The sequence below is a fragment of the Notamacropus eugenii genome, chromosome 1 (genome assembly GCF_028372415.1).
Source record: "Notamacropus eugenii isolate mMacEug1 chromosome 1, mMacEug1.pri_v2, whole genome shotgun sequence".
NCBI classification, from domain to species: domain Eukaryota; kingdom Metazoa; phylum Chordata; class Mammalia; order Diprotodontia; family Macropodidae; genus Notamacropus; species Notamacropus eugenii.
In genome coordinates, this window is record NC_092872.1 from 444237735 (window position 1) to 444249636 (window position 11902).

The 11902-nt window shown below is 37.4% G+C and overlaps 1 protein-coding gene across 1 annotated transcript; it reads right to left on the reverse strand.

The window, feature by feature from the left end:
• Positions 1-519: 519 nt before the first annotated feature.
• LOC140526612 (olfactory receptor 1J4-like) lies at positions 520-1526 on the reverse strand. The gene has a single exon (XM_072642977.1). It carries the CDS (start codon positions 1477-1479, stop codon positions 538-540), a length of 942 nt encoding a protein of 313 aa, XP_072499078.1. The 5' UTR covers positions 1480-1526; the 3' UTR covers positions 520-537.
• Between the last annotated feature and the right edge of the window lie 10376 nt (positions 1527-11902).

Here is an 11902-nt window from a genome sequence, read left to right on the forward strand (position 1 = left end):
GTTTGAAAAAGAGTGGAAAGCAGAAAGGAAGAAAAGAATAGAAAGAAAGAAGGAAGGAAGAAAAGAAGAACACTGAGAGATCTATCTAACAGTCTCTCCAATTCTGTCCAAGGATTCCTAATTCCCCCCAAATAAAATAAAGAAACAGCACATAAAGATCCTAACATTTTAACCTGATATATTCTCTTTGGTACCAAAGGTGATAGAAACAGCATTATTGGAAATCACTGAATATCAATATGGTGTTGGAGACAGAGTAGAAATAAGCAGTATGGATTTGATTCTTGCATAAATTAGTCTCTGGATCTCAGTTTCTACATCTAGAAAATGAGTATAATTTCTGCCATTCTACCTTCAATGATCATAGTGAGGGATCAAATGAGATAACATATATGAAAACCCATTGTAAACAATAATGAAATGTAAGGTTTGATTATTGTTACAATTTTCAATCGTAGAATAAATAGACACTATATTTAATCCCATGCATTGAGTGAAATTAGGGTTATGGAGCTAGTTTAGAAGCACAAGTTTGTGTCACTGAGAGGAGAATATTGTTCTGTTGAGGATCTTTCTCAAAGCACCCTTCATATCCCTATTCCTCAGACTGTAGATGAAGGGGTTGAACATGGGAGTCACCACTGTATACATCATGGCAGAGATGATGTCTTTGATATTTGAATTCCTGGAGTAGGGGAAAAGGTACTGGCCAATGATTGTCCCATAATATAAAAACACTACAGATAGGTGTGAGCCACAGGTAGACAATGCTTTGCAAGTCCCCTTGGTAGAAGGGATCTTCAGGATGGTGGCAACAATATGTATGTAAGAAACAAGGACACATATTAATGGAAGCATGATGACTATTGTTCCCACAGTAAACATGACCATCTCATTGAGGTAAGTGTCTGAGCAGGATAGCTTGAGCAAGGCAGCTAGATCACAGAAGAAATGGGAAACAGCATTTTCTGCACAGAAGGACAGTTGGTCCAAAAGAAGGGTATGGGAAAAAGAGCTGGCACAAGAGAGGATCCAGGACCCAACCACCAGCAGGCTGCAGAGACTCTGGTTCATGACAGTGGTGTAGTGGAGAGGGTGGCAGATGGCAACATAGCGATCATAAGCCATTGCAGTGAGCAGGAAGCTGTCCAGATCAGTAAAGAATATGAAGAAATACATCTGTGAGATGCAGCCATTGTAGGAAATGGTCTGGCTTCCTGTCTGCATGTTCACTAGCATCTTTGGGGTAGTGACTGATGAGAAACAGACATCAGTGAAGGCCAAGTGACTGAGGAAGAAATACATGGGGATACGAAGGTGAGAGTCTAGTCTGATCAAAAAGATGATAAGCAGGTTCCCCAGGACTGTGGTGAGATACATGCTCAGGAAAAGAATGTAGAACAAAACATGATGCTGTGGTCTAATAGGAAGTCCCGTGAGGAGGAATTCAGAGATACGTGTCTTATTCTCCCTCTCCATTCTGTTCTTCTATCTGCTTAAAGAAGAAGGAATCAGTTTGGCACGGCAGAAAACATACAACTTGGATTCAAATGACCTGTATTAACATCTGAGCTTTGCTTCCATCCATGTGACCTTTTCCACGGCACAACTTCTTTGAAACTCCAAAGTCCCCCAGAAAAAATGTTAGAACAACTATTACACTTACTCATGAATAGAGTGTGAGTCCCTATGAGTCCAGGTTTTATGAAAACATGTAATGTTTTAGATGGACTTAAGAATCAGAATGTTAGAAACGAAACCCAAGCCCAGTGCTCATTCCTCTGCACCATGCTTTGTTTTTACACTATCAATGTAACTTTTGTTCAACTCTTTATTCTCTTAGCCCTCCTGATCCAGAAACATCTAGGTACAAGTTTTACCTCTGACACATATTGGCTATGTGACAGTTAGCAAGTTACTTAACCTCAGTGCTCTGACCAGCTATCTAAGATTATACTTTTCAGAGCCAGTGCTGTCCCACACTGGGAGAGGAAATTGCTCACCAGGAAGTCCAGACACCAATAAAATTACAGGTCCACATCCTATGTCTGTATTTTCTGTGTACATTTATACACTTTCACTTATAAAGTTTTTACACCATAAAATAACACTAAGACTTTTCAGATGCCCCTGTAGATGTACACATTGTTTCCTGTTGGAATATAAGTCTCTCGAAGGCAGGGACTGTTTCACTTTTGGCTTTGTATCCCCAGAGAATAGAATAGTTCCAGGTATTTAACCAGCACTTAATAAATGCTTGTTGATTGATTGATCTCACTCCTGGTAACAATCATTCTACTCTGAGTAGCTTAGGTTGAAGAGAACAGAGAATAATGAGGATTTTTCTGTCCACATATATCTGAACCACTCTTCAATGGAAAGTTGTGGAAAGTTTTACTGCTTTGGAAATGCCTCCAGCGCGACTATATCAAACAAAGACAAGGCCACTGAATATGAGAACATCATCACCTTGTTGGTCTTGGGGAGATGAATCTTTGGGCTACAGCAACTCTTTAAAATCCTCTAGTCACACATGAGATGGTGATATGTATTGGAGGAAGGAGCAGTCATAACACTGATATAGAGAATTTTTTTCAAGAAAGATAGTGAAAAGAATGGGAGGTTAAAGACTAGAAGATCTAGAAGAAATATAAAGAAGAGGCCTTGAACTCTAGGCTGGAGGCACTGGATATGAACAGAGGTAAAAACTGCCTCCTTCTGGGATTCCTCTAATGCTTAGAATATCTCTTCTCCTGCCCTTTCTTTTCCCCATCCACTTCCTGTCTCACATTTAGCCTGGCTAAACTGTCCTTGGTATTTCACCACAGACTTTATCATTAATGCAAGACTCCTAGAAATGAAGTCATGAGAATCATTGGCTGTATTTTCTTGTTACAATTCTTCCTCTAACCTAGGTTAAATGATTTTTATTCTACTGTATTTTCTGCTCACCAATTGTAAACAAGTCACCATTTATAAAAAGCCTTTGATTTACACCAAAAACATGAGATGAAAGAGATCTGATTTCTCTAGTGAGTTCAGTTAATTTTCAACTGTGTGTCCCAAAGCCATTTCAAAATTAACATGTCCAAAACAGAACTAATCACTTCTCACATCCCCCCCAAACAAAAACTACTCCTTCTTATAATTTATCTGTTTCTGCCAAAGATACTGCTTCCTGTTAAACACATTTGCAACTTTGGAGTCAATCTCCACTCTCTCTCAGTATCTCCGTATCCAATCAGTTGCCAATCTTGTTGGTTCTACCTCTAAAACATTTCTTACATCTTTACCCTTCTCTTCACTCACTGAACCACCACCCATCCAGGCTGTTATCTTTTTTCATTTGGACTATTGTAATACCCTTCAAATTGTTCTCCCTGCCTCAGGTCATCCCTTTTCATCTTGAAATTAGCTAAAGTAATAGTCTTTTTTAAAAAATCCGATCACCCCACTCCCCTGCTCAAAAAGCTCCCAAGGCCCACTGTTACCTATAAAATCAAATATCAGCTCCCCTGTTTGGCATCACAGCCTTGCTCCAAAGTTCTTTTTCTGGGTTATTACATACTACTCCCTTTCATGCAGTCTATAGTCCAGCTAAACTGGCCTTCAAGCTATTCCCCACACATAAAATTCCATCTCCCATTTCCATGCATTTGTAAAAGTGGATCCCTATGCCCAAAATTCTTTCATTCTTCACAACTGCCTCAGAATTCCTAGCTTCCTTCAAAGCTTAGATCAGGTGGCACATCCCAGGTTAGGTCTTTCCTAATCCACACTCCCAGATTCTTGTATCTCACCTCCAAACCAAAATTATCTTCAGCATAGTTTCCTCTGTCAGAATGTGAGTTCCTTCAAGGCAAAGAATGTTACATTTGTATCTTATAACCCTTATGGCTAGTACAATGTCTTGCATACAGTTGGTTGCTTGGTTGTTGTCCTCCGTTCTCAAAGGGGACAAAAATGACATCACTATGTTCGTGTCAAGTCACAATGCATCTCACTGCGGTTGATCAGACCAATACAAGCTTGGAATGTTCTACCACAGGTTGGGCGCAAATAGTCCACATGAACATTTGGGGTGGATTTAGGTTCTTGATAAATGATTGTTAATCAATTGCCTAGGATAACTAAATAATTTCTTTGACACTGAGAAAGCACTTCATTCATATTGAATATACAGAAGATTATTCTTATCTACAACATGGAATGCCACAAAAGACCACAAGGTCTTTCTACAGGGCAAGCTCTCTGCATACAGAATGTTTGATTTGAAAATCTCCCACTCCCTCCCCCACCCCACCCCCCACACACTGAAATTACCTTTCTCCCTTTTTGGATATATTCCTTGAAATCCTCACATGATTCTCTTCTTTAGGTTAAGATATCAAAGGGACCTGGGAAATGCAAATTCCATTAGGCAGAGATAAAGTGTTATCATCTCATAACACTTTATTTTGAGTAAGTTTCCCAGATTTACTTTAGCAGAAGAAAAAGTTGACAGAGGTAGGGAGCACAGGATAGGTAAGCTTTTGTCAGTGTTAAGAGGAAGGGAAATGTACTGTCTGTGAGAGACGTCTTATCAGGAGAATATATACAATTTCATGAAATGTCACTGATTATTGGTTCATCTCAACAGCTTCTTTGTGTTCTGGTATATAGGATAAACTGATGATCAGTGACTCGGTTCAAAAATTTTTCTTTATCTTCCAGACCAAGGTGAGGAGGAAAGACAGAGAGACACAGAAAGATACTGACAGAGAGAGAGAGAGAGAGAGAGAGAGAGAGAGATATGGAGAGACAGAGAAAGGAATGGAGACAGAAAGACAGAGAGAGAATCTTGGAGATTCCCTGCCAGAGAAGCAATGAGGATCCAGAGATTCTGGGTCCCTTAGTAATTCAATCTCTGAGGAAGACATTGAGAATGCAACCTAGTGCTGTGCCAAGTACACTAGATTAGGAAACAGAGAATCTGGGCTCTAGTCCTGGTTCTAGTAAGCATCCCTTTGTCTCTTTTAACGTTAGTTTCATTATGTGTAAAAGTAAGGTTGGGGCCTAGGTGATTGTGATTTTCTCTTCTACCTCTAAGGTTCTAAATATTCCTTCCAGTTTATGTGTATAGTAACAGCTCTCATTACCATAGTTCTTTACCATTCTCAGGGAGTTTTCTTCCCAACATTCAGATGCAGTAAATAGTATAGCTACTATCACCTCATTTTTCAGATAAAGAAATTGAGGTACAGATGGATGAAATGATTTGCCAACAGTTAAATGGGCAGGGGGGGGAGCTAGAACCCATCTCCTGTTGCCAAAATCTCAGGCTATTCCCAATACCTTTGCTAAATCTCCATTTCATATTCTGATGTTTAATTTACTATGGCATCTTACAGCTTTAGGGTACATTAGGGTCATAGGATGATGTATTTGGAAATATAGCCCAGCCCACTCATTTTACAGATGAGAAAACTGAGATACCAGAGAGATTAAATGATTTCCCTAAAACCAGACAAGTTATAAGTGACAGAACTCAAATATGAACCCAAGTCCTCTGACTCAAAATCCAATGTTTTTTTCTTCTGTGCCTCCTTTATGTCCTAAGGTCATTTCCAGTTCTAATAGCCTGCATATTTTGCATATTTTTTTTGCCTGAACCTATGACTTAATTGGCTTGTGGTGCTCCTGATGGAAATATTCCCTGTGCCTATCAGAAACTGTTCTGAAAATTATAGTTTCCGAGAGGCTATGAAAGGTTAAGTGACTTGCCCAGTCACACAGCCAGTATGTGTCAGAGGTGAGATTTGAACCAAATTCTTCTTGATTCTGAGTCCAACTCCCTATCCCCTGTGTCCCACGCTGCATCTCCTGGGAAAAGCATATGCACTTTGTATTTAGTACATTGTCTGGCACAGAATAGGTACCTAATAAATGTTTATTTACTGACTGATTATTCCAGCATTCTATTGTCCAGTGAACCTAGAGGTCCAGATAGGAAGGATCTGGACCAGCACATCTGATTACGAGTCCAAGGGAGAAGAAAAGTTCTACTGAAAGTCACAAACATAGACACACTGAAGTGCCCATCTCATACATGCATATATGAACTCATACATACTCTCATTGCTTGAATGAGTATTCCCAGTTTCTTCTGATATGTGCCTATTTGCAATGAATTCAGATGATTGGAGCTTTGGGGAATATTCTTATCTCTGTTTCTCTCCAGAAGACCCTTAGATTTGATAAGAATAAGATGGGTTGAAACATTGTTAGTTCCAAACTTTTTGCTGAGAAGGAAAGAGGCTGCAATCTTTGATTCTAATCTAAGATTCTGCTTAGCTTCTATCCACAACATAGAACACACAAGTAATACTCTCTTATTGTACTAGCCAAGGAAGGGAGTCATGAGTGTTATTGGGGAGGGACAATGTCCCTAGCTCCTTGTTAGAGCAATTGCCTAATTCCCCCATGGACCTTTGTGAGGTGGATTAATATGAAATTGGAGTGTTTCTCTCAGGAGCTGGAGAAGGTGAGGTTGTGGAATGATGGGGGGAAGGTTTGTTAATGTTCCTCCTCCTTCCTCTGGGCCTGTGTAAAGCCTGGGAAGCCAGGAACAACTTAAACCCTAACTCTAAAGGTCACCTATAAGTCTCACTCATTGTCAATAGCCGGAGTTTGACTTCTGGATCACCCAGGATCAGTCATAGGTCCCTTAGTTCATACTTCCTTTCACTGAACTATGACATGTTTGAGATAAAAATGCTCTACTAAGAAAGGCAAGCATAAGTCAAAGTTCAGTGATCAATAAAAGTTATCAAACAAACTTAAGCCTATTAAAAACCATGTGAAAGAAAAACCATAAGAGAAATGAAAATTAAACAACCTTGAAGTTTCACCTCACACTCAGTAAATTGGCAAATACAACAAAGGAAGAGAAAAGTCAGTGTTGGAGGGGTCATGGAAAGATGGGCATACTAATGCATTGTCAGTGAAGCAGTAAATTAATGCAATTATTTTGGAAAGCCATGAAGAGTTATTCAAATTAAGTGATTAAAATATTCATATCTTTTGACCCAAAAATTCTACTTCTAGACACGTACTACAAGGAGATTATTGACAAAAGAAAAGTCCCCATGTGTAGAAAAATATTTGCAATAGCATTTGCGGGGAGAGTGGTAGTTACACACTAGAAACAAAATAGATGCTCATTGATAGGGGTGTGGCTATACAAATTGTAGTACTTGAATGAAATGGAATATTACCATGTTGTAAGAAATGATGAATACGATAAATACAGAAAAGCAGAAAGACTTCAACTAACCGATGGAATGTGAAGGAAGCAGACCCAAGAAAACAGCGATGTAAATTTGAGATAACAGTGATGCCCAAATAATCTGAACTGAAAAATTACAGAGAATAAGTGTGGCTCAAAATAAGAGATCTGAGAAGATACCTTCCTCCACCTTCCATGTTTACAACTTTGCAGAGGTCAGAGGCCCAGAGCTGGAACACTGCATATATTTTCAAATGTTTTTGTTATTTCTGTTAGTTTTATTGATTATTTTTCATTCTTTTCCTCTTTTTTGATAAATAAAATTATTTATTATGTAGGATGTCTCTCTGGGAAAAAGCAAAGGTATAGAGGTAAAGGGAAATCTTAAATGATATAAGAAACAAGATAGCAATACATTTAAAAAATTTATATTCATTTTAAATTTTTTCATAGCAGACCATATGAGGATTTAATATGAAATAATAAATTTCCATTTCACAAAAACCTATGTAATAATTCTTATACGTTGTGTTCAAAGCAACCCAGCTTTTCTGTGCTTTCTCTGGGTTTTCTTTTGTTCTCTACTGTGCATTTTTTATTCTATTTTTTATTACTCCCACCCTAGAGAAGGCTATAATTAAACATGAATATATGTATATATATGCACACACATATACATACATATCTATAGACATGCACACATATATGACCATACTACACATATTTCTATTTATCAGTTCTTTCTCTGGAGGTGGCTAGCATCTTCTTTCATAGATCCAAATCTTTCCATGTTTTTCTAAATCAACTGGCTCATCATTTCTTACATCACAGCAATATTTTATCACAATCATATGCCATGACTTGTTTAGCCATTCCCCAAGTGAAGACCATTTATCATCTTAGCCAATCTGATAGGTGTAAGATGATATTTCAAAGTTATTTTAGTTTACATTTCTCTAATAAATAATGATTTAGAGCATTTTTGCATATGATTATATATGTAGTCTTGATTGCTTCATAGAAAAACTGCCTGTTCATATCCTTTGATCATTCACTAATTGGAGTATGACTTATTGTATACTGTCCAGCTCTTTTAAATTGTCTAAAACAAAATTAAATAATATTGATGGCACAGAGTATGGTTTCCCTATTTTCTCTTTTAATCAAATCTATTTTAGCTTTAACTTTGCTGAGATCATGAATACTAACCCTGCTTTTTTACATAATAAATTCTACTCCTGCCCTTTATTTTATCTCTGTGTGTATCTCTCATTTTTATTGTGGTTCCTGGAAGCAACATATTGTTGAATTCAGATTTCCAATTCATTCTGCTATCCATTTCCATGCTATGAGTAAACTTATCTGATTCACATTTTAAGTTATAACTACTTGTGTTATTTCCCTCCATCCTATTTTTCTTCACTGTCCTTCTCACCCTCTTTAACCTATTTCTCCCCAGTAGTTTAATTTACTTCTACCTGCTACCTTGTCCTCCTATTCCTTAATGGACCCACCCCTGTAAGAGTCTCTCCCTTGTCCTCTCACCCTACCCTCCACCTTAATCTTCCTGGCTAAGAGTTTCTCCTTTATCCTCTACTCCTATTAATTAAGAATTAATTAAGAATCTATACACCCTTTTAAAAGTCCCCCTTTACCCTATTTCCTAATCCTTTGACAATAAGTTTACAGCACTATCAGCCCTCCACCCCTCCCTTGCTTCTTCTGTATCAATTGTTCCTTTCATGCATCATTTGTATGAGATAATTACTACTTTTTATCTCTTCATACTTAGTTTTAATTTTTAGAATCATCTCATCATACACAGGTCAGTCCAAGCCTTTTTTTCAAACTACCTGAATAATGCCAGCCATAAGAGTACTGATGACATTTTCACATTTAAGAAGTAAACAGTTTGACCTTATAGAGTCCCTGAAAATTTGTCTGATGTTTACCTTATCTTTCTCTTGGATCTTATATATCAAATTTTCCATTAGGTTCTGCTGTTTTTGTCACAAATACCTGAAATGTTTTCAATTTGTTAAATGTCTATTTTTTCTCCATTCGGTATTATACTTAACTTTGCCAGGCAAATTATCTTTGGTCATAACCCTAGTTCTTTTGCTTTATGAAATATAGTGTTCTAAAACTTATGGTCTTTTAGTTTGGAAGCTGTTAGGTCTTGGGTAATCCTGTCTGTAGTCTTGTGATATTTAAATTGTGTTTTTATTTCTTATTGCTTGCAATATTTTCTCCTTAAGACTGGGAGCTTTCTCCTTAAAACTGGCTATAATATTCCTGTAAGTTTTCCTCCTGGGATCTCTTTCAGGTGGTGATTGGTGGATTTTTTCTATTTCTACTTTACCTTCTTGTTCTAGAACTTAAGAGTAACTTTCCTTAATAATTTCTTGTAATATTATATCAAGATTCTTTTTTTAAATCATATTTTTCAGGTAGTCCTCAATCTGTTCTCCAGATCAGTTGTTCTTCTGATGAGATGTTTTACATTCTCTTCTATTTTTTTCATTCTTTTGATTTTATTAATGTCCTTAGCTTCCACTTGCCTGATTTTAGTTTTCAAGGAATTATTTTCTTCCTTAAGTTTTTAGTTCTCTTTTTTCCAGATGGTTGATTTTTCTTCATAATTTTCTTGATTTTCTTGGATTGCTCTAATCGTTTTCCTAATTTTTCCTTGATCTCTCTTACTTGATTTTTAAAGTGCTTTTTAAATTGTTCCAAGGACTCCTTTTGGTGCCTTGTGACCATTTGACATTTCTCAATGAAAAAGGAGTGGCTTTTTTAGCTCTACTATCTTCCTCTGACTATGAACCCTGATTTTTATCCCCGTAGTAACTATCTATCTATGGCTAGAATCTTTCTCCTTTGCTTGCTCATTTTCATTTTGTTTTATTATCTATTTAGCAGATTATTATTATAATGATTCTAATCCCAAGGTATGAGTAATGATGCCCCATGTCTCAAATCCTTCTTACTGTTATTTTCTGAGCTCTGTCTTGGGGCCCAAACTTGAACACTCCTGTACACTCCTAAGCCAAGTCTAGGGACCCCAGCTTTCCTGTCCTACAAACACTCTTTCTCCCTTATAATCTCTTTCATGGCTGCAAACTTCAACTGTCCTCTCTGCCCTGGAACTGAAAGTGGAATCTGCTCTCCTGAAAGTGCCCACAGCTAGAAGGATCCTTGCCCTTCTGCTACCACATTCATCAGGCATGTGCTAGCTCCTTTTGCACAGCCTGGGACTGTGTCTTCTGGTCAGGACAACTGTGCTTGGCATTCCTCAGCAGTAGAAGGTCCTTCAATCTCCTCCTCAGCCTTCCAACATGCACATTGTCCCTGAGGTGAAAGTTTCTGAGGTCGAAGTTGCCTCCCAGTCCAGCTGCCACAAGGGCTTGTCATTTGTTGGTTCTGTGGAGTCAGCTTGAAGGTGTTTGCCCCTCACTCAAGCCAAACCTCCACCCCTGAAGGTCAAGTCTTTCTTGGGAATCTTCTCAAGTTGTCTTATAAAGAACAACTGCTTTACCCCTACTTTTGTTTATTTCTGCTGCTCTATCTTCACTTTGAAGCCATGCTCTTATCTATTTTTTTTTGTGGAGGAAATTTGGAAAGCCTACTTGACCATTTTCTCAGAATTCTCTCAACACATTTTTTTAAAAAAGATAGTAGAATGAAGGAACTGACTAATGAAGTCCCTTCAGATTAAATTTTGTACGGAAACCTCTGGAGATATTTTGGTATGTCTTATGTGCAAAGGGACATCTAGAGATTTTGTGTGGACCCAGTTGGGTGGCCCTATTTGTTGAATGAGTCATGGAAAAGTTTTTACCTAAGACAGTTTTCTTTCTCATCTGAAAATGAGGGAATGACATTCACTCAATCCTGGATTCTAACACCCTACAGGAAAAGACCTACATGTTTTGAGAATCTCTTTAGACTTATCTTTCTGAGATTAAGAAGCTTGATTTTCTGTTCCTTATTCTTTTTTATTCCTTTTCAGTTGAGGAAGGCTATTTCAAGAACCAGAACAAGCACTTGAGACATCCTAAATGGTAACTTCTGATAAACACTATGCAATACTCTTTATTGAAACTACAGAATTTTGTATTTGGGGACAGTTCTAATTTCCACTCGTATGTTTGAAATTCTACCAAGGGAAAATATAAATTAAAAATTAATAATAGTACTAATAATAACTGAGGTTTCTACAGGGCTTTATAGTTTATATAGCCCTCTCCACAAGATAGCCATGTGTATACATAATGTAAGAATTGCTATGCCTATTTTCTGATAATATAACTGTAACTAAGTAAAGAAAATTACTTGCTTATGGTTATAATATTCATTCATTCAATAAATATATACTAAATTCCTACTAAGTTTTGTGAAGACAAAAGATAAAAAAAGACTAAGAGTAACTAATGCTTGAACAGAATTCGGAACAATCCTTGTCCTCCAAGTACACAATCTAGTGTGGTGTGCATGTATGTCTACACATATGTGTGCATGTGTGATAGAGGAATGAGGAAAAGTGTGAGCATACAATTAAGTTAAGTTGAATTCAGCAAAAATGTATCAAGCACATACTACGTGCAAAGCAAATAACACAAATTACTACAACAC

Coding starts and splice junctions, on each gene's coding strand:
- LOC140526612 (XM_072642977.1), bottom strand. CDS start 1,479: ATGGAGAGGGAGAATAAGACACGTATCTCTGAATTCCTCCTCACGGGA.